Source organism: Musa acuminata, chromosome BXJ3-8 (assembly GCF_036884655.1).
Source record: "Musa acuminata AAA Group cultivar baxijiao chromosome BXJ3-8, Cavendish_Baxijiao_AAA, whole genome shotgun sequence".
Classification (NCBI taxonomy): Eukaryota; Viridiplantae; Streptophyta; class Magnoliopsida; order Zingiberales; family Musaceae; genus Musa; species Musa acuminata.
In genome coordinates, this window is record NC_088356.1 from 27,337,990 (window position 1) to 27,359,767 (window position 21,778).

At 36.1% G+C, this 21,778-nt stretch overlaps 1 protein-coding gene across 4 annotated transcripts in view; it reads left to right on the forward strand.

Moving 5' to 3' along the window:
- Positions 1 to 20,511, forward strand: part of LOC103994866 (protein FORGETTER 1) — a 102,110-nt gene extending 81,599 nt beyond the window's left edge. For 2 of the 4 annotated variants that reach the window (XM_009415314.3, XM_009415315.3), the window contains exons 28-32: positions 7,395 to 7,448; positions 7,533 to 7,635; positions 8,356 to 8,484; positions 19,756 to 19,867; positions 20,127 to 20,511. In XM_009415314.3, the coding sequence (XP_009413589.1) occupies positions 7,395 to 7,448; positions 7,533 to 7,635; positions 8,356 to 8,484; positions 19,756 to 19,867; positions 20,127 to 20,158 (430 nt within the window). In that variant the 3' untranslated portion in view covers positions 20,159 to 20,511. The remainder of the gene's footprint in view (positions 1 to 7,394; positions 7,449 to 7,532; positions 7,636 to 8,355; positions 8,485 to 19,755; positions 19,868 to 20,126) is intronic. The other 2 variants (XM_065164257.1, XM_065164258.1) reach the window with 1 other exon arrangement.
- The last annotated feature ends 1,267 nt before the right edge of the window (positions 20,512 to 21,778 follow it).

Consider the following 21,778-nt stretch of genomic DNA (forward strand, 5'->3'; position numbering starts at 1 on the left):
TCACGCCTTAGGCAATTCCAACTAAGGCCGTGACAGCTGAGCGGACGACTGTGACCGTTGGGTGTCTGTAGTTCCTCGAGCAGTTTGACTCGATTTTGTTTGACTCCTGCCACGTTGTGATCGAGGGAGATTTTCCACCTGTTGGGGTTATGCTTCTTCTTCTTCTATTGCCTCGATGATAAAACGTGAAGGATGCTGAGGATCTCCCACCTCATCAAGTAGAGGATCCTCTTGGTTCTCTACTACTTTAACCCAATCTAACATCAGCTATGAATCTTCGTTATAGAATTGGTGGTCAATGAGATCAATATCTGGTTCCTTTGGCTCTTTATCCAGCATGTTATAATGAACATGTACTAGTTTCTCTAACCGTCTATAGGAGAGTTTGTTGCATACCTTCGTGTAAATCAATGCAATTGTTGATCAATTACGTTCGTAACCACTAGATGTTGTCTGTGAAAGTACACGAACGACAACCTTACTTAAATGTGGTGCATCCCCTCCAAATTGTAGTCACCACTTGACTGCAAAAGGATATAAATAAGATTTTATTAGCATAACAAATAATTAACATTAAATATAATTGATAATTAATATGTGTAACTTTTTCTCACCAGGATCCATAGTGTAATGACACGATATTACAACGTCGGAGAATGAACTAACTGTTTCTCGAAATAATCGATCCTCCATAAGAGCATCGGCTGCATCAGTAGTGCTTGGCAAGAGCCGATATATAACATTTTATAGTGTTAGTAAATGATTTTGCGTTCCGAGAGCATATCGATATTGAATTGCCGGGTTTAGATAATACGTTGCAAGACATAATTTTGTTAGTATGATTTTTTTTATCTAAAAAATAATAAATTAAATTATTATGAATATAAATTTACCTGCATTATGGATATCTTGATCCATATGAACTTTGGTCTGACGATCAATGATCTGTACGTATTGGTCGACCTTAAAATTATCTTTGAATGCTTTCCTGACCTCCTCTCTTGTTGAAATCAACATATATTTAAGATACGACATCTGTGGACGCTTGTCTATATCAACCTTATGGAGGACAATATAAAGTGGTTCCATACCTTTTATGATTTCTGTCGTAGTCTCCCAAAATCTAGAGGAAAGAATGGACTTTTCTATCTTCTTTCCATTGCTCAATTTCGAATATCTGGAATCAGGCCATTCTTGTGAGGTGATCATTGCCTTCAAGCTATGCCTTTTTTGTTGTAACGACTTTAATGCAATAAAATTGGTAGCAAACCGAGTAATTCCAAATCGGAGTATCTCACCGTTTACATATTTTTGTATTAAAGCGTGGACCCAATGATGATTATATATAAACTTTGTAATTGATTGTGCTCGAGCTACACAATTCTTGACCGCATCCAGCTCACCAATATCCTTCAGCATTAAATTTATACAATGAGCTGCACATGGAGTCCAAAATAAAGTTTTTTCTTTTTTCCATCAATTGTAAACCTGCCTTCTTGAAATTCGCTCGATTGTCGGTTATTATTTGGACAACATACCGTGGTCCGACCTCCTCTACTATAGTGTCCATCAAACTCTTAATGTAGTTTGCATCTTGGATCTTTTCAGAAGTATTAACGGACTTATGAAACACCACTCTTCTGTTACAATAAATAAGAAAGTTCATGATACTTATTCTTGTTGGTTCTGTCCAATTGTCACACATCAGTGTCACCTAGTGATTTAAAATGCGCTAGGCGCCAAGGTCCAAAAACGTCCGAGGCGCTAGGCGCTCGCCCGAGCGAAGCGAGGCACTAAAATATAAAAATATATAATATAATTTATAAATATAATTATTTAAATAAAAATATGCTATTAAATTAAGAAAATTGGGTACAAAATCATAATAAATAAATAAATCATAATAGTATATTTTTTATTTTTTAAATAAAAAATATACTATTAAAAAAATTAAAAATTAATAGTATTAAAATTAAAATAATATATTATTAATCTAATAAATAAAAATACTATTATTAGTATACAATTAGCAGTATACTGTTAATATACTGTTAACAGTATAGTGAGAAGAGTGTGAGAAGACCAAGGTTGCTGAGGCAACGACAACAGTAGCAGGCGACAATGGTAGCTGGAGCGACGGCGACAGCGACAGCGGGAGCGGCGAGCGACAATGGGAGTGGGAGCGGCGAGCGACAACGGGAGTGGGAGCAGGAGCTGCGAGCGGCAGCGGGAGCGACGACGAGAGCGGCGGGAGAGGCGAGCGACGATAGCAGTGACGAGCGACAACAGCAGAGGCGAGCAATCGGCGAGCATCGATTGTGGCAGCGACGAGCAAACGACGAGCATCGATTGTGGTAGCGGCGAGTAGCGACAATAGCGGCGAGCAACGACAGTGGCAGCGGCAGCAGAGAGTAGCGACAACGGAGAAGAAATCTTGGTGGCAAAATCGCGAGTGTTAGGGTTGGGGAAGTCGGGGAAATCGCGAGAGGGAGCCTGATATCGGTGATTTAGTTGGTTCGAGTGAACCAACTAAAGCACCGAAGACCAACCAGACCTAAAAATCTGGTTCGGTCACCTCTTTGAAGCGAAGCGCTTGGACATCAAGCGAGGCGTTCGGGCCTCGCCTCGCCCGAGTGCCTATTAAAATCACTGGTGTCACCCATATTCGTCCCATTGCCTCTTGAAGGATTTGATCCAATCCGTCAGTTTTGCCACCTCCTCATCTAAGTACACGCTGTAAATCTCCCTCGGTGTTGGAGGTTAGATCCCCGTGCCAGACTTTTGAATAAAAGAGACCATGCTATGATAATATGGACCTTGGGCTATATTGGTTGGAATCTTGTGGAGGTTAAACCATTTTGAGAATGTCTTCCCAATATCCCGCTTTTTTTCTTTTGTGTATGCATCGTTAATCCGTGTCTGTTTTGTCGTTTGTGGGGGATAGGCTTGCGGATTAATATCAATAATATTTGGTGCGGACCTCTTGCCAAGACATCTCATAAAACCACGGAGTCCACCATACCTCATGTTACTAGTTCGACCTAACTAAGGAGTACTTGGCTGCTTCATGTTGGCCGACCTCTAGATTCCACAACCATTGCCATGCTCCAATTGTGAGTCAGGTCGTCGATGCCTCATTGCTTCATCGATCGTATACTGATGCTCCAATGATGCACAAATCCTAAATGTGAGATCCGGGTCGACTTGATCACCGCAACCCTCATACTGATCATAAATTGGTTCTTATGTTGCCCTATAATATTCTTCTTCAACTCTTGCCTTCTTTTTTAATGTATCTTCCTTTGCTTGTTGTAGTTTGCTTTGAAATAATTTACGAATCTCCGTCGGAACCTTCTTGCATTTTATAATATCAGAATACCCTCCAGCCAAATGCATTTTCACCTGAGTTATTCCTCCACCCTTGCTAATGTAGTCATAATAAATACATTGCTAATGATGATGATTCTCATCTATCTTTCGAGCATGAACCCATGCATTATTATGTGGTTGTTCTTTTGGTGCCATAATCCTACCAAATTTAAATCAAATAAACTATAAAGTATAAACATATTGAATTGACCAAATATCGATCAAATATCACTAATCGCAGCATTAAATAATTTTATTAAAAAATAACTAATCATATTTTATCATCATAAATATGTTACATACACTAATTACTTAGATGACTAATCGAATTAAACATATTGAATTGACATAAAATCGAATAAATTTTATCATCTTTTGCCATTTTGTACCTAAGAGACCATTTATCATCTAAGAGACCAATCGAATTAAACACATTGAATTAAACACACTAATCACATTGAATTGAGAAACCATTTTGTACCTAAGAGACAACATAGGTACATTAAAAAACATATTTTGCCATGTTTATGATAAAAGAAGCATTAAATACATAATTTTGATTCAATATGGTTTAAATTATAATAAAATCATTCTTAGATACACTAATCACCTAATTAACATAGTTAATTATTTATTAATTACTTCTCTTCCAACACTATAAAAATGTCAAATACCCTAATAGGTATTAAAGACACTAAATTGACATAAAATCGATCAAATTTTAATTAAATCATCATTAAGATGACTAATCGCAATATTAAATAACTTTAATAAAACCTATTTTACCATCATATATATGTCAAACACATAAAAAAAATATTAAATATGTAATTTTGATCCAATATAGTTCAAATTATGATGAAATCATCGTTAGATACACTAATTATATTATTAACAAAGTTAATTTTTTACTAATTACTTCTTTTTCAACACTATAAACATGACAAACACCTTAATAGGTATTAAACACATTGAATTGACATAAAATCGAATAAATTTTGATTAAACCATCATTAAAATGACTAATCGCAGCATTCAATAACTTTAATAAAACCTAATTAAACTTATTTTACTATCATAAATATTTTTTAATATTTAATATGCATGAAATATAAATATTTGAGTATTTGACCTATTAAGTATCTAATTTTGAATTAATCAATATTAAACACACTAATCATAATATTAAATATCTTAATTACTCTCTAATTAAAGAAAGAGAATACATATCTCTTGATTACAAAGTTCTTCTTCTTAATCTTCCCAAATTAGTCTCGATTTAATTCACAAATCGTTATTTTGTAGAGTTTAGGTGAGCATAAATGTGAGAAAAAAAGAGTTTGAGATAGTTTAAGAAAGTATGAGAATGTAATGGAGTGAAATAGGGGAGAAATATTTGAATACTATGAGAAAGGGCTCCAATAGTCAATTTGATCGTTGGAGCACTGTAGCACTATTACCGAGCAAGAACGGTCGAAATCGACCGTTACTGAGCTGTGTCGGGCGGTAACGGTTGAAATTTGGACCATTACCGCCCGATATTATCCCGTATTGTTCGACAAGGGGCGCTTTTAAACGTTCCGCCCGGTAGCGAGTAGTCCGCGTACTAGTATGTCGTCGGACCGATATGTACCGCCCATACTGGGCGTACCATTCGAAATTGTATACCTTTTTTAAAACTTCACTAAGCCAAACTTAAATTTGCTTAATTTTTACAGGGTAGGTCCTAATGAGGATATTCTTTGGGTATATTTTTCCAAACAAAAATGTTCAACAATAAGGAGGTTTCGGATAAAAATATTGTTTTCAGGAAACCTTATAACTGGCCTATACTTGACTAAAATTTTTCAAGGTCAGTCCTAGTGATAGGGAAGTTCTTTGGATGTGTTTTTGGATAGAAAAACATGAAAACATGACAGTTATACTATTTTCTGAAAAACTTATAATTGGCTTAAACATGACTAAATAAGACAAATTTACTCAATTTTTGTGGGATGGGTCATAGCGATAGAGGTAACTAATTGTAGAAGATGGTGTATTTGCGGACAAAGAAATTAAAGAATGAGGGAACCAACTGTTTTCAAGAAATCTTGTAACTTAATAAATCTTCATAATATGATATCAAATTTTATCAATCTTCTACAGGGTCTTTGCAATAAGGAAATTTATTTGGTATATTTTGGGCTAAAATTACCCAAGGATAAGGCAGTTACATTATTTCTAAAAAATCTTATGACTGATTAAAACTTTATTAAATGATGTTCAATTTCACATGTCTTCTTCAAGTAAAGTCTTTGTGATTAGGAGGTTTCTTGTGTGTACTTTGAGTCAATAATATCTAAGAATTAAGCAATTATATTATTCCCAAGAAACCACGTAAGTGGCTTTTGAGGTAGTCTAGTGACACCTTAGCTGAACGAACTGAAACCAAGGTTCGTTGTACTGTAGCATACCGCTTGGTACGGGTGGTATGTATCGGTTCAGCAAGGGATTGGTATGAGCATTAAATACCAATTTGTCAGTATGCTCTATCGTACAGTACGTCGGCTTAGTTCAGTACGTATCATATCGACAATTGATTGGTACACCGGTACGGACCTGCAACGCAAACCATGACTGAAACAACCTACAGCTTGGTGTGGGAAAATGACAGGTCTTTTCTCTTGGTATATTTTGGTCATCCGGGTAAAAGAGGTGCCTTACATGAATAAATGCAAAACAGGACATGATTTTGGAAAACTAGAAATCTTGGGGCATTTTGCATGGAATTCACCCATTTAACATTCCAAATTCTAAATAAACTATATTGTAGAGACAGGCAACTCAATGTAACATTCTGAAATTAGATAAAGGTATCAACGAAAATCATCTATAATTTCTACAAAATTTTAAATACTAAACTACAATTTATAAGAAATTTAAAATAAAATAATTCTAATTTCAATGAATTTTAAATAATAAACTATAATTCCTAAGTGATTTATGGTAATAAGAATTAACTCCATGACAGACTATGCAACCTTGACTCTGGCTGCACTGATATGGTCTTAATTGTGGATTGGTATGCTGTCTACATGGAAGAGTAAGCTACGAGCCGATAACAAACTGTTTTTGAATTTGACACCATAAGACAAGGTTGCAAATTGAGTGGTAAGAAGCATCCAATTTATGCATATTTCTTTAAAATAATATGAAACCTTTTCTTATGCATTCTCTCTAGGCATTTCTTTATAATTAGAAAATGTTTGAAGCTTCCATGCTTACATACTTGCAAATGGTCCTTCTGCCCACAGCTCTTCAGCAAAATTAAGTTTTAGGAAATGCATACACTATTAGGATACTAACCATCCATCATCATAGCAACTTATGTAATCAATATATCCATCCACTTTATAACAAGATGAAATGATCTTGTAATGAAAATTTCCTACTTGACCTGCTCAAAGAGCAACAGATGTGAAGAGCATCATCTTCTGCTGCCTGCTACTTCTTTATAACTTGTATATTTGAGATGGGGGTGTCTCTTCCTAAAATATGGAAATATATGCAGTAGAAGATGCAGCAGGAGTTTGACACATAATATATCTCTTCCTACAATTTGGAAATATATGCAGCAGAACTTGAAATGCTATTAAAAAAATGTGCAATTTCAGTTTTCACTAATATTTGGTCACCTAATGTGAAACAAACAAACAAAAGATTCTTTACTTTGATAACATGCTAAAGTCTGTGTTTCTTATGATATATTTGTCCTTGATTTATGAATAGCTCATGAAACAATCAAGCCAAAGTTCTTTTAATTTGATGACATGCTCAATCTGTGTATCTTATTTAGATGTTTGGCCATGACATATGAATAGCTCATACAACTTCAAGTTTGGAATGTTTGCAAGATCTCCTGATAATTTTTTAAATAATTGAACTGAAGTGAGTTTGTATGTCTCAGCTGAACTGCAGTTATTTATTTCCTTTCTCAAGTGTGGTCACTTGTGACAGTTCTGTTTCTTATGTATTTCTCTCAACAGTTCCGGTGCAGGTACTTTTAAAATTTTTCGTCCTGCTGTTGGGGAAGCACTAAGGTATTTTAAATGGTAGTAAAACCAATTTTCTTTTACGACAGTTTTCTATTGGTTCTAGATTTTATTGTTGTGCTCTTTTCTCAGGGAAATGCTTGCAGCTGAACTTAAAAATAAATATAAAAAGTTGTCTTCGATTGATAAAGCCAGCAAAGGCTGGCAAAATGAGTATGAGGTTTCTTCTACCCAGGTAATCATATCTGAAATTTTACTAATATTAACAAGATGCAGTAGTAAAAACTATCTATGAATCACATTTAAATGCTAATAGTCTTTGGTCATAAACACTATCTATGAATCACATTTAAATGCTAATTGTCTTTGGTCAACTATCTCAACCTAGGAAGTGCTTTATTTCTTCCTATATACTCCTATGGGTCATCCCATATCAGCTACATCTTGTGCCTTTCTTGGCACGATATAACTTTATGATCTAACTATTTGATCCTGTGTCTGCTGGTGTTAGTCAAATTAGAATATTATGCAAAATGTACAACAAAAATATTGGACAATGTAACTGAAACAGCCAGTTGGATGAATTGAAACTGAAACTTATAGCTAGTAGATAGAGTAATTGAACCTAAATGCTCCTTTGCTAGTAAAGGATATTGTATTGAACAAGGCAAACAATAATGCTAGAAATTAGTGTTATTTAAAATTTTAAATTTCGAGTTTAAACATTAAAAGGTTTGTGTGCACCAGAAGTAATACAAGTTCCAAAAGTGCTTCAAGATCCTCAAATGAATTGCTGCTCATACGGAGTGCGATTACAGAACATCTTTTTTTGTCATTGTTTAGTTGTGTGAAGTTGTCCTTGCTAGTTTGTGAAATCTTTATCCAATTTACATTTTAATTTTTGTGGATCTGACATTGTTCATTATGCTTAAACTCCAATCCTTTCATGTGACAGTGTATGCATGGGCCCAAATGTAAACTTGGCAATTATTGTACGGTTGGGAGGAGGTTACAAGAGGTGAACATTTTGGGTGGTCTTATTCTTCCTGTATGGGGATCTATAGAGAAGGCTTTATCTAAGCAAGTAAGAAATTTGCCTGCTTTCGTCATTTCATTTTCCATCCAGTTGTCAATAGGTTTATTCATTTGTCTAAGAAATTTTAACTCTGAGAAAAGGTTGATATTCATTGCATTAGAGATATATATACATAAGCCGGCATAATTAATTGTCACATGACGTGTATATTTAGATCTGAGTGTCCTATTCTAATATTTAACTATCATAAATGACCCAAATATATGACACAGTACTAAAGACCATGGTGGTATACAAAACATATTTTGGGGTTAAAGAAACTCCCAACTGGTCTGCTGTGAGCAATGTCGCCCTATATGTAATGATTATTGCATTTGTTGTACCAAAGAGAAGTTCAATTAATGCTGACTAAATACACCTACACTAGTGGTAGCGACATTCGCAGATTTTTTTTCCCAGCAGTGCAATTTAAGTCAACCTAGGTACATATCATTATATGTACTGAAGTTTCAAATGCTGGTCGGTGCTTGGCATTTTTGGTCGGTATTATTCGACAGAAGACTGGTGTTTGACCATGTGATCCATTACCAGTCAGTATTAATATTTAGTTGTTTTTTGGTTGATTATATGCAGTGCAGGGTGGTGTACCACCCGATAAACCAAGATCATATTGGTCTGGCAGATTAAAACCTTGATATATACAACTACATACAAATCTTCTCAAAATGATCCTTGACGGTCTCTTGACAGCTTCATTCTACATGGTAACAGAGTTTGACTTAGGAGAAAAGATTTGCAGTCTACACTGGCAGCATCCTGCCGTATAATTTAAATGTGAGAAATAGAACATACACATTTGATGTACAAGAAAGCAGTGCAATTAATTTACTTGATTCTAACTAAAATATTCCTAGGGTGTGTAGACAATTTGTTGTTAGCACTTAGCAGTAATTGCAAAGTTGCTCCTAGTGAAACTACATTTACTTGTTGCTCTACCAAGTAACTTAGGTGAGTGAAAGATTTGCATGCAATTTTATGTAGAAGAAAGAGTATATAGGACTTTCTACTAAGTAACATGGCATGGTTAATATTAAATCCCTGTTTTGAGAATTAGGCAAGAGATGACAGTTATATTATATTGGTCGTGTAATTTATTATAAAATAGGACTATTATTATGAGCATGGATCTTTTGCTGCCTTGATACTCTATAAAAGGAAATAGCCTTAGTTAAATTAAAATCATTAAAATCTTTATTTATCATTGTTAATAATGTCTTCTTAGTTCATCCTCTATCTCTTGCACCATTAATACTAATTATCTTACCATTTCTAACAAGTGATATTAATAGATGAAGACCCAAGTTAGGCGAGGTGAGGCTCGAGAGTCGATTTGAGTTCGAGCAAGTGCCTTCAATTGGGTCTAGTCTAGTTGTGCACTTGAGCTCAAGCCTTGGTGCTCATGCAAGTGCCTGAACCAAATCAAGCTTTTTTGAACTCGACCCAACCAATTCTAGTGATGTTGGTCTAACTAAACCCCCTGGTTCGAACTAACCCCCCATGGTAGTGCCCTGGAAACCTCCTCGCTTGATCAGGGATCCTCCTTCCCTCTCACGAATGGTGGTACCTCCCCTCTTTTCTCTCTTTATCTCTCGTCAATGCACCTCCCTCCTCTGTCCCTCTCGGTGTTGCTTTCCCTCTTTCCTTGGCTTTTGGTAACCATCTCCATCGTTCACCACCTAGCAACCCAACAGCTATCCCATGTGCTTCTATTCCCAGTAATCCCCCTTCTATTTCTCCCATTCTTTTGCCATATCCATCTCTGCAAGATTTGGGAAGAAAAGGAAGTTAAGCCCTAGATTTATTGGACCTTTTGAGGTCATTGAGAGGATTGGTTCTGTTACTTAAAGGATTGGCTTTCCACTATCCTTGTATCATATCCATGATGTACTCCATGTATCGATGCTCAAAAAGTTTATACCTCATCCCTCCCATATCATTAAGAATGAGTCAATTGTGATCGATAAAGACTTATCTTATATGGAAGAACTCACTCAGATCTTTGATAAAAAAGAAAAGATCCTGAGAAATAGGATCATTCCTCTTGTTAAAGTGAATTGGAAACATCATTATCTTGATGAAACTACTTGGGAGCTAGAGGAGAAGATAAAGAATTCTTACCCTCATATTTTCATTGATTGAGGTGTGACAATTCAAAGGACTAAATATTCTTTTGAGGGGGGGGAGAGTGTAATATCGTTCATTTTTTGAATTGTTTATAATATCCATGATTTTTGTTTGATTATTTTAATGAGGAGTCTCTGCCTTCTTTTTTTTTTTTTGCCTAGCAGCCCCCTCTGCTCTCAATGCCCCTCCCAACTAGCACCAACCCCCCTGTCTGCTTCTTTGTCTCCATGATATTACCCATGTAATGTTAATTAGTATTAGTGATATCTAACTTTTTTTTCGTCATTGTTTATGAATTATTTTGACAGAATTTGTCATTGCTAGTATTTTGGATAGTCATTGGAATTTTAGGATCCTAAATAATGGCAACCGTAGGTTAATACTACAGATGAATCATAAGCAAGAACTCAAAAAACCATCCTGCATAGAAATATAATTTTTTTTAATTATTTAAAGGATCCAAAGGATGCTAATGCTGTAACTTGCATGTTTTATAATAAAACAACTAGAGGTGGTATATTTTTTGTAAAACAACATCAAGTACGGAACTTCAAAAATCGATCAACGTGCAAAAGGTGTTCTGCGGATGCATGCAAAAGATACAGACATATATGAATGAGAAAAAGATCCAAAAGGTTGAATCCTATGATTATTTACCATAATATGATGATGATGAGAATCTTGGAGATAGATTCTGAAGATGAAGATGGTGTGAAAGAGATAAAATACTTATGGCAAAAGGGAATCTGACAAAAGAGGAAAGAAAGTTGTTACCAAGAAGCCCAAAAAATAAGAGAAAGTCACGCAGAGCCAAAAAGGAACGAAGTTAAAGCAATCAAATATAAATGATGCCTATGGCAAAGGAGTAGAAAGATTCAATACATGCTTCATATCAAGCAGCTATTGGAAAGTATCGTTCTAACTTGAAACTATTGGAAGATATATTCCTAACTTGAAGCTTCTAAGTTATTATGAGCTAAGATTTTTATTATTAAAAAACAAGTTGGATTACACAGAGAGTTTGGTGAAGGGTCATAATGATATATGGTCTAACCATGGCTGTTCTATTACATCATATTCATGGACTGGTAGGAGATGAAGTAGTCTTATACCTTTTGGTCAATTGTTCATTAGGAACCATGAATGTATAGTATATTAATGCATATGCTTTCATCAAATTTGGAGAGAAGACATTTCATTACTTGGCCTGTTTGTTGAGAAGATTGAAGAGTAAAATGTTATTCAATTCATAATCATAAACAAACAAGTATGTTGTAGCTTGTATGTTTTTTTTCTTGAATGTTTTAATCAAGGATTTTAATTTCGAATAATATAGCCCGTACCGAGCAGTACGTACAGGTCCGCTAGTAGATCGATATGCGGACTGCCCGCTATCGAGCGGTACCGTCGATTGGGGCTGCTTCTGCCTTGTTACCACCCTAAATCGGTCGATGACGGTTGATTTCGGCCGTCGTCATTTGCTACCGGGTGGTATTAGCCGAGGGAGAGTCGAGGGAGAAGGAAAGGGAGAACCTGGAGATCCGACGTTGCTCACCCTCGATGATCCCGAACCATCGCCACCCTCCCTCGTCGGATGTCGCAGATGAGATGTCGCCTCCTCGTCTGAGGCGACGAGGACTCAGCTCGTTGGCGACTTCTCATCTACGTCCGGCGACGTCACAAGGAGAAGAAACGGAGTGTCGTCGAGGCGGTGACGTCGGCTCGTTGCCCTTTTTTGTGTGGGGAGAAGGAAACCTCGGTTTCTTCTCCCCACACGGGCAGAAAAAGGGACATCACTTTTTTTTCTTAACTTATATATATATATATATATATATATATATATATATATATATATATACTTTGTACTGTACCGTACTAAGCTATGCTCGAAACTTCGGTATGGTACGAAATTATGATCCTTGATTTTAACTATATTATTTTTATGTATTTAAATACATATCAATTTTGTTTTACTCTTGTTTAGCAAATTATTTTAGGCAAAAAAAAATCATATTTATATTGGACACTATGCGTGGCTTGTTTTAATGATCTAATGTTAGAGGATATTAGAAAAAATTTAGAGACCTAATGTTAGATGGTATTGGAAAAATTAATAAATCAAGATTTTAGAGAGGCTATTTTTGTTGTTGGCCTTATATACAAACACATTGGAGACTTGAATATGATGTGAGAAGAGATGGGTGAGATTTGGTGTCACTCACTTTACCATAACATATCTCACATTGTAAAGTATTCATAGGTAAAAGCATAATCTTATAACATGTTGATGACACAAAAGGGCAAGCGTTATCATTTTGATGTCATTGTTTTGGAATCATATGGCTGTAATAAGCCTTCTTGTTAGAGTTCCTCAGCTTGCAAATAATGAGAAAATGTTGACAATAGGATATCTTTATAGGTTTATGTATAGAGCCAAAGAAACATTGCAAAAGTCTTTTGGTGGAAATGTTGAGATATTTAAGGATATCTTTGTAACTATAGATAAAAGATAAAAAATGTAAGCTTCATCTTCCATTATATATAGCATAATACTATTTGAACTTATAATTTTTTTATAAGAACTCATCCATGGAGCTCGATGTAGAAGTTATCAATGGTTATATAAGTGCATTGGATACATGGTACATCTTAACATTTGTTGTTATTAATAGTTAAAATATAAATTTGCAGTTGAGTGATCGAGCTTATTTGGAAATTCGACCCTAAATTTATAGCAATTAGCTATCAAGATTTGACTTGTAGCATTGTGGGTTACGAGCGAAATTGAAATGTCATTGAGAATGTAAGTATTCTTTTTTATATATTAATGCAACTAATGAGAACTACAATTCATATGACATATTCATACAAAGAAAAGAAATCAGTTGGAGCATCGAAGATATATTCTTGCTTATATAATGTATAATCAAGCATTCAAGACTCGTTATAATTTGCGAAATAGCAGTAATCCATTTCAGTAGATGACATTAGTGATTGAAATGAATGATCGTTTAGACAAATGCGTGGTAACATACCAAATACTGAAGATGATCTTATTTTTGTTAGGATCGAGAGCACTAAGAGGGGGGGGGGGGTGAATTAGTGCAGCGGAAATCTTTCAGCGATTAAAATCGAAAGCTGCGTTTGTTCGATAAGAACTGTTTCGATGCAAAAGCCGATTCTAAGATTACTTATGATTGAGTACAGTTTACGTCTAAACACAGTTTGCGTCTAAGCGCAGTTTACGCAGTTTGCGTCTAAATGTAGTTTGTGTCTAAATGCAGATTGCGACTAAGCGCAGTTTGCATCTAAGTGCAGTTTGCATCTTAGGCTCAGATTGCGTCTAAGCGCAGTTTGCGCAGTTTGCGTCTAAGCGCAGATTGCGTCGAAGCTCAGATTGCGTCTAAGCGCAGTTTGCGTTTAAGCACAGTTTGCGTCTTAAGCGCAGATTGCGTCAAAGCTCAGATTGCGTCTAAGCGCAGTTTGCGTTTAAGTGCAGTTTGCGTCTTAAGCGCAGATTGCGTCTAAGCGCAGTTTGCGTCTAAACACAGTTTTACGTCAAAACGTAGATTCGGAAAGATTTGAACTTAGACACTCGTTCGTAAAAGCGCAAAAGTTAGTTTGCAGTTATAAATGGAATGTAAACGTAAACTGCAGAGAAACTCGTTCGTAAAAGCGCAGAAATCAGTTTGCAGTTATAAACAGAATCAAGACGTAAACGTAAACTGCAAAGAAACTCGTTCGTAAAAGCGCAAAAGACAGTTTGCAGTTATAAATAGAATCAAAACGTAAGTGTAAACCGCAATGTAGAGATCGTACGAAAACACCGATTTACGTCTGAATGCAAATTCGGAAAGAACAGAACTTAGAAACTTGTTCGTAAAGGCGCAGAGAGCAGTAGCTATGTAGGAGGTTTGCAGTAATGATAAAGTGCTCAAAATAAACGCAAACCAGAGATTTAGAGTGGTTCGGTCAGTCTTGACCTACTCCACTTTTGGCTTCCTCCACCGACGAGGTCACCGACGTCAACTAAAAGCCTTCCTTCAATAGGCGAAGGCCAACTACCCTCTTACAGATTCACTCCTTTTGACGGGCTTAGGAGACAACCCTTACAGGACCTTTCTCTCCTCTCTTTACAACTCAAGACTTGAAGAACAGAAAGAGGAGAACTAGCAGTTTTGAGCTCTAAGAAACACAGAAAGATAGCAAGATTTCGAGTGTATGTTCTATACTTTCAGTGCTGAATGGGTGGGGTATTTATAGGCCCCAACCCAATTCAAATTTGGAGCTCAAAACGATCAAATCCCGGAATTCCGGGATCAGGCGGTTGCACCTCCTGACTGGAGAGGTTGCACCGCCTGGCAGAGCTCGAAGACTAAGCCCAGGCGGTTGCACCTCTGTGTCAGGGGCGGTTGCACCTCCTGAGTCTGGCTCGGAGGCTTAGCCCAGGCGGTGCCACCTCCTGGCCTAGGCGGTTGCACCTCCTGGTGCAATCAGGGTCCGAATGGTTAGCTCCATTCGGCCCAATTTCAGTCTTTCAGGGGCCCAATTGCCCCAAGATTAAGCTAATGGGATCACCTCCCATTTTCCAACTTAATCAACGTGCTAACTACGATTAGATCTAAGACAATTTCTGCAGCTTTGCTTCGGTGCGTCAATCGCTTCTTCCGGCGAGTTTCCGACGAACTTCCGTCGATCATCCGATGAACCCTCGGTGATGCTCCTACGGACTTCCGGCAAACTCCTGGACTTTGCGACGATCCACTTGGCGAGTTCCGACGAGCTTCGCTTGGCAAGCTTCTGGACTTCTCGGATCTGTTCTCGCAGAACCTCCGACGACCGTCCGAACTTCCGTCGAACTCTCGAACTCCCAACGTGATCATGAACTTGACTCCGGTGCAACTCCTGCTGCTTGTCTAACTTTCATCGTAGTTAATCCTGCACACTCAAAACAAAAACTTCGATCGAGACAATTAATCCTAAGCAATTAACCAAGTTGTCCGGCATGTCATTGGTCCCTCGACGCTTCGTCCGATTCTTCGGCGCATCGTCCTTTCCTGCAGCCTATTGCCCAATCGGCCAGTTGACTCCGCAACTCCGATATCCTTGGCACAATACCTGCTCTTCTTGGCTCGATGCCCGAGTCCACGACCCGAAGCCTTCTGTCGATACGTCAACCGATCCACCGGCCCGACGTCCAATCTTCTGACATGTTCCTCCGGCACAACATGATGTTCCTGCTTTAATTGTCTCATCCTAATCGAAGCATCCTGCGTCACTCAAAACGTAGATTAAATCATAAACATATATCAAGGAGTTTCATCATCAAAATACGAGATTCAACAATTTTAATAATGATTGACATTAGAAGATATAGTAAGAGCATCAGGTGTTGGAGAAATAAGCACACAAGATAACTTGCAAAAACAAAGATGAGTGCAAAAGCCTTGCAACAATTAGAAGAGGAGGAAGTTTATTCTGATAAAGATGAACAAAGAGTACGGATATAAATCAAGTGATGGAGAGGATGATTCAAATGCGGATGATAAAGTGGACCTCTATGATCATTGATTTTCTTGATAAAATCTTTGGACTTTCCATGTTAACATTCTTTTGCTTTGTTATTTTCATTGTTAGATTTGAATAATGTAGTACTTTAATGCATGGTTCGCCTTATCAGTTTGTACTGGTGTATTGATCAGTTGTCGGTATGGTATGTACAAAGTTGTACTAAGCCATATCAAATGTACCGACACATGGTAGGGCGTACTGATGTACCACCCATACTCGTCCCTTATCGGTATGTACCGCCTATATCAAGTGGTACCGAACAGTACGACAAACTTTGCTTTAATGTTTTCTTGAGGTTTGGATGAATGTTACTAAATGTCTTTGTAATATTTTGAATATGAAATAATATGAAGCTCATGTATTGTGTAATTTTTATCTTCATGATAGTTTTTCTCCTTAATTATATATTTTATAATTCTTATATCGACGAGTGCCTCATTTCGCTTGGGCGAGAGCTACGTGTCTCATGCATTTTGAAACCTTGGTGCCTTTTAGCCCCTAGAGCTTTTTGACCAAGTATCATTGTCTCGTACTGATCGATGTTATTGGTCCTAGGCTGACCTGATATGTATTCACCAATAATGGCTTACCACATGTTGGTATGTTGACCAACGCATCAATTTTCAACAAAAAGCCAAAAAAATAAAAATTCAAAAAATTCTTTTTATGATTTTCTATTCTAATTTAATATTTTTTGTATTTAAATAATAATAAAGTTTGTACAAGGTATAAATGAATAGAAATTCTAGGTTATAATCATGAGCGTGAATTTTTCTTTCTAATAACCCTACTTGGGCTAAATTACACCTAATGATCCAAAATTGGGCCTAAACCAATTAAAATGATATTAATTATCGTTAGTTAGATTTGAATTAAAGTTTTAAATCCCTCTTATCGAAATCAATAGCTTGATTACCATTAACCGCCGGTTAGGAACTTAAATCACAAGTGGGAGTGTGAGAAAGAGAGAAAGAGACTGAGAATGGGAAAGTGATTGAGAGTGAGTGAAAGAGGGGAGAAAGGGGATTTAAAGCCCAAAAGAGGCCCCAATGGTCAATTTGACTGTTGGGTCCAAACTTGACCCAATTTGGATCAGTATCAATTGGTATCAGTCAAATTCTGATTGATACCAATCCATAGCGACCAATACAACATGGGTTTTGATTGTATCGATCAATACATCACCTGTAATGACCGATACATGACCTGTTCCTTAAGTACCACTTGAAACAAGATAGTCTGTGTATCGCACAGTTGGTGGACCGATGCATAATGCCCATTTTGCACCATTTCAGATGGTATGGCATTCCTTGCTTTTGACAACACTACTTCAAATAATAGCATTTATAAGGCTTACTACATATCTATATGTATTATCCTTATTTATAGTTTTTAATGAAGCCTTCTTAGTTCATCCTCTACCCACTAAGACTAATTATCTTACCTCTTCTAATTATAGTTCTAAGTATATGTCTATACCATAGAAATAATTCTTCATTTTATTCTCTATTAGAGCTATCAGAATTTAATTGTTCACAAATAAGAACATTTCATTTTCTGACCTAGTAATTCCATATATCCTCGACATTCTCATTTTTACAACATACTATGTTGTTTCTTGACAGTCGGATCCATAAAGTATTACTGGTGTAAATAACTATGAATTTACCTTTAATCTAAAAGAGACCCAGAGATCACACAAAACTCTTTCTGAGTCCCTTTCTGCTTTAACCATTTAAATCTTACTCTATGAGCAATAGCTTCATCGATTTGTTCATCGTGTTGTATAATCAATCCCTGATCTAAGATTTTTATATATTTTGATTTCTTGTCTATTCAACTTATTGATATCTCCAGATTGCCTATTCATTAAATCTTTTGTAAGAAAATTATGTTAATTGTTCTTCTAATCATTATAAATCATCAATTTCATGATAATGTTCCTATATTCCAAGTTGTTAACCTAATCCTCTAGTCTTATACTACTTTATTTGCATTTATCCTGAACAATATAATAACCCTTACCTATTGTGCGCTGCATTGATATACTCATGTGATGGGTCACTTTTGACGACCTCAGGTCACCTTTTGCACTTTGGTTCACCTTAACAGCGAAGATAAACTCGTCACTTTTGGATAACAACGTAGCCGTTTACTAAAAACGGTTAAGATGGATATTCCTGAAATCTGGCATAGTTTTACATTGATTGTCAATGACTCAATACAATGCTTCACTTTTTTCATGAGTTTGGGATCATCATTGGCGGTATTACCTTAATTACAGAGTTGCAATAAGAAAAACATTCATGATATCCTATCATGGTGACCAAGGATTCAAGTCTAGGTGTCGGCTCTCAGATCTTTGTGTCTAGTATATACCATGGTGTAACAACCTCAAGCAAAATACATAGAAAAAAAAGAATGTAGGAAAAGTAAATAATAATCAGGAGAAGTACTTGAGAGAAAAGTTATCGTTGTCCACGTTTTACTTACCTAGATCTGTCGCTATAAAACTTGTGATAGGGTATTCCACTGGTGTATCATGATTGTTATTGTTAAGTTAATACCCTTGGTGTATGGCAGTCTGTAACCAAGATCCTGTCAGAGCAGTATGTGTCCTGAACATAGAACTCTTTATTTTGACCATGATTGGTCTTCTTTGGCATGACATTGTTTCAACCTGGCCTTCTGCATATATTAGGTTATTTCTTTATTGAACCATTATGTTTATATTCTTCTACCAATTACATGGCCCATCTGTCACGGGAAGGGTTCCATGGACAGGAACATGAGAATACAATAGAGACATATCCAAGTGTTCAATCCAGCAAGGAGAATGAAGATATTGGAGGCAAGAAGATGGATATTAAAAAAACATGTGATGTTATGAGAATGTAAAATATTAGAAGTTTAAGTTCATAAGAAGCTTAGAGTCATAATCTTGTTAATCGATGAAAATTCGAGTCCTATAATTACAAAAATCTGATGCATCCAACTCATGGAGCTGGATACAACTGTCATGGCTCATGGTTGACGATGCAACAGTCCATGAAATACTAGTCACAAGGGATAAAGTACTTCCAATATGTTACTTCACCATTGTAATTCTTATCAATATCTAGGTCTTTTGCGAAACCACAATACTGATGTTACTTTATTAGTCAACTCAGAGTATATCTTAATAATGGAGTAAAGTTGTATAATAAAAATGCTTGAAGATGATTGACCTATGCAAAGATGAACCTCAGACTGCACAAAATCGTTTCCTCTGCTATCTATTTTTGAAAGGTATATAAAAACTGAAAATGGGAAGCATTCAATTCTAATTCCTTTCTGGAAATTTTATTCTTTTGGTGAAAGAAACGAGTTCTTTGCACACACTAGTTTGCTTTGCCGTATGACAATTTTTCTTACATATGAAAAATTTGCTTTGGTTTCTTTCTTCAACCATAAGTTATTGACATATTCTCTGTTACAAAATTTGGGGAAAACTTGAGCATCTTATTGGACTTCCATCAACTTTTTCATTTTTCATTTGGTACTTATTGTTGTTTATTTGAGCAGGTCCGCCAAAGTCATAGAAGGTTACGTGTTGTGCGCTTGGAGACTACAACAGATAGTCAGCGTATTGTTGGCCTTCTTATTCCAAATGCTGCAATTGAATCAGTCATGCAAGGTTCTTTTCAGTTTTTGCTGTGACCTGAAGTTGCCTAATTATTCTATTCTATTACGTAAAAAAGGAAAACAAATAATTCTTCACGAAAAATATAACACATGGTTATAGTATGTCTTAAGAGTAGTTCCTGTCCAATTTGATCAGCTCGGGCATTATAGCTTTGTATGCGGTTTGTTTAAAATCATTGTCATGGCTTTCCAATCAAGCAACCAAGTGACAACATTGCTTTTGCCTGATTTCCTGTTCATATTTCCACCAGATCTATCATGGGTTGCTGATGTTGAAGGTTGACATGGGAAAAGTTTTGAAGTTACTGCAAAACTTGGTCTGGATGTCAGATATTGAATCTTGTGGATTTGAGAGAGGTGCTTAAGCAATTGGAGCTTGATTCGAGATAGAAGACAGATCTATTATAAATTTTTGTGCAAAATACGAGCCACTATTTTTTGTTGGTATGTTGTAAATTGTGAGTGCATTAAGACCCAGTATCGATTGACACCTCATGCATTGGGCTTTCCTTTTTTGTATTGTTGTAAAATGTGTAAGTACATATAGGAAATTGCTGATCCGCCATGTACAAAAGCAAACATTTATGCAATTGAGCAATGAAAAGTTCAAGCCAATGTTCGTTTCAGAACACCAAATCTCAAACCACTCGTAACAATGTTTATGAGGGGCTTATTCTATATCTGTAAAAGAAAAGGTTGTCTAAGCTGCCGGGTTTTCCCATGCTTTCCGTCTTATCGATGTGAATGGCGTTTCGAGATTTCAGTATATCTATTGACTTCAGGTCGTGACGTCAATTTCAATATTTATATTGGCCAATTTGTTTGCTTTTTAATCTTTTATCGAAAGTAAAATATGGAAGACAGTCCCCACTCTATCAGAGGTGATGATACCATACAGCTCTGCTGGCAAATTGCTTCGCCATAAAACAGTAGACGAGGGATTCTGTTGGCAACAACAATTGCCCAATTGGCAGCTCCGCTAGTTTTTCTTAATGCGTGAGAATTGTATAGCTTGAAAATTGTCTTTAAGCTCGAGGATGCTTCTGCAGGGTAATCAGCTGCCATGATGGTGATTTCTTGCCATTAATTACATCAATCATCCTGATAGATGTATAGTCCCTTCCTTGACTGTCAATATAAACTCTTCCTTGATTGCAAGAGCTTCACACTTCAAGATCTCCCCTTTGTTGGTAATTAATTGCTTGTCTGCTAGACAGATTTTTTTTTTACTAAGATACTCTCTTATTGAAGAATCGTGTGTATAAATTATTTATAGATTATTTGACGGACAACTTTCAGAGACAACAAAGATAATAGCATCATAGATTTGTCCGAAACAATAAGAGTAAGGTAAGCTTTAAACAAGGTGAATGAATATATATATATATATATATATATATATATTCAAATGAAAATATTGGGAAATATGGGTAGGTGAAGGTAAGAAATCAAAAATTAGTTTAATTGACCAATGATTAAAAAAACTTCATAAAAAAATATTTATTATTGGTGGAAATATTTTTATATCAATCTATAGAAAATAAGAAAGATATTGGACGTTGCTCAGTTACTTAAGTTGATGGGTAGTCTATTGAATGTTTGACTTGGTGGAACATACTCGTACATAACAATAATAATAATAACAATAATGAATCCTATACCCTGATAATAATAATACAGAAGTTCAACTAACTATATAATGATATACATATCTGATGATGACAAAGATTTGACCAAATGTAAGCACCAACTTTGCGTCAACTACAACTCAAGACTTTGTCTCCTTCAATTTTTTGTTTCCCCATCAGCTTCGGGGTAGATTTTGCTATTGTATTTTTTAAATAAAAATTAAATTAAATATTCGAAAAGCTATTATGGTGATTTCGTCGCTTGGCTAGCTCCA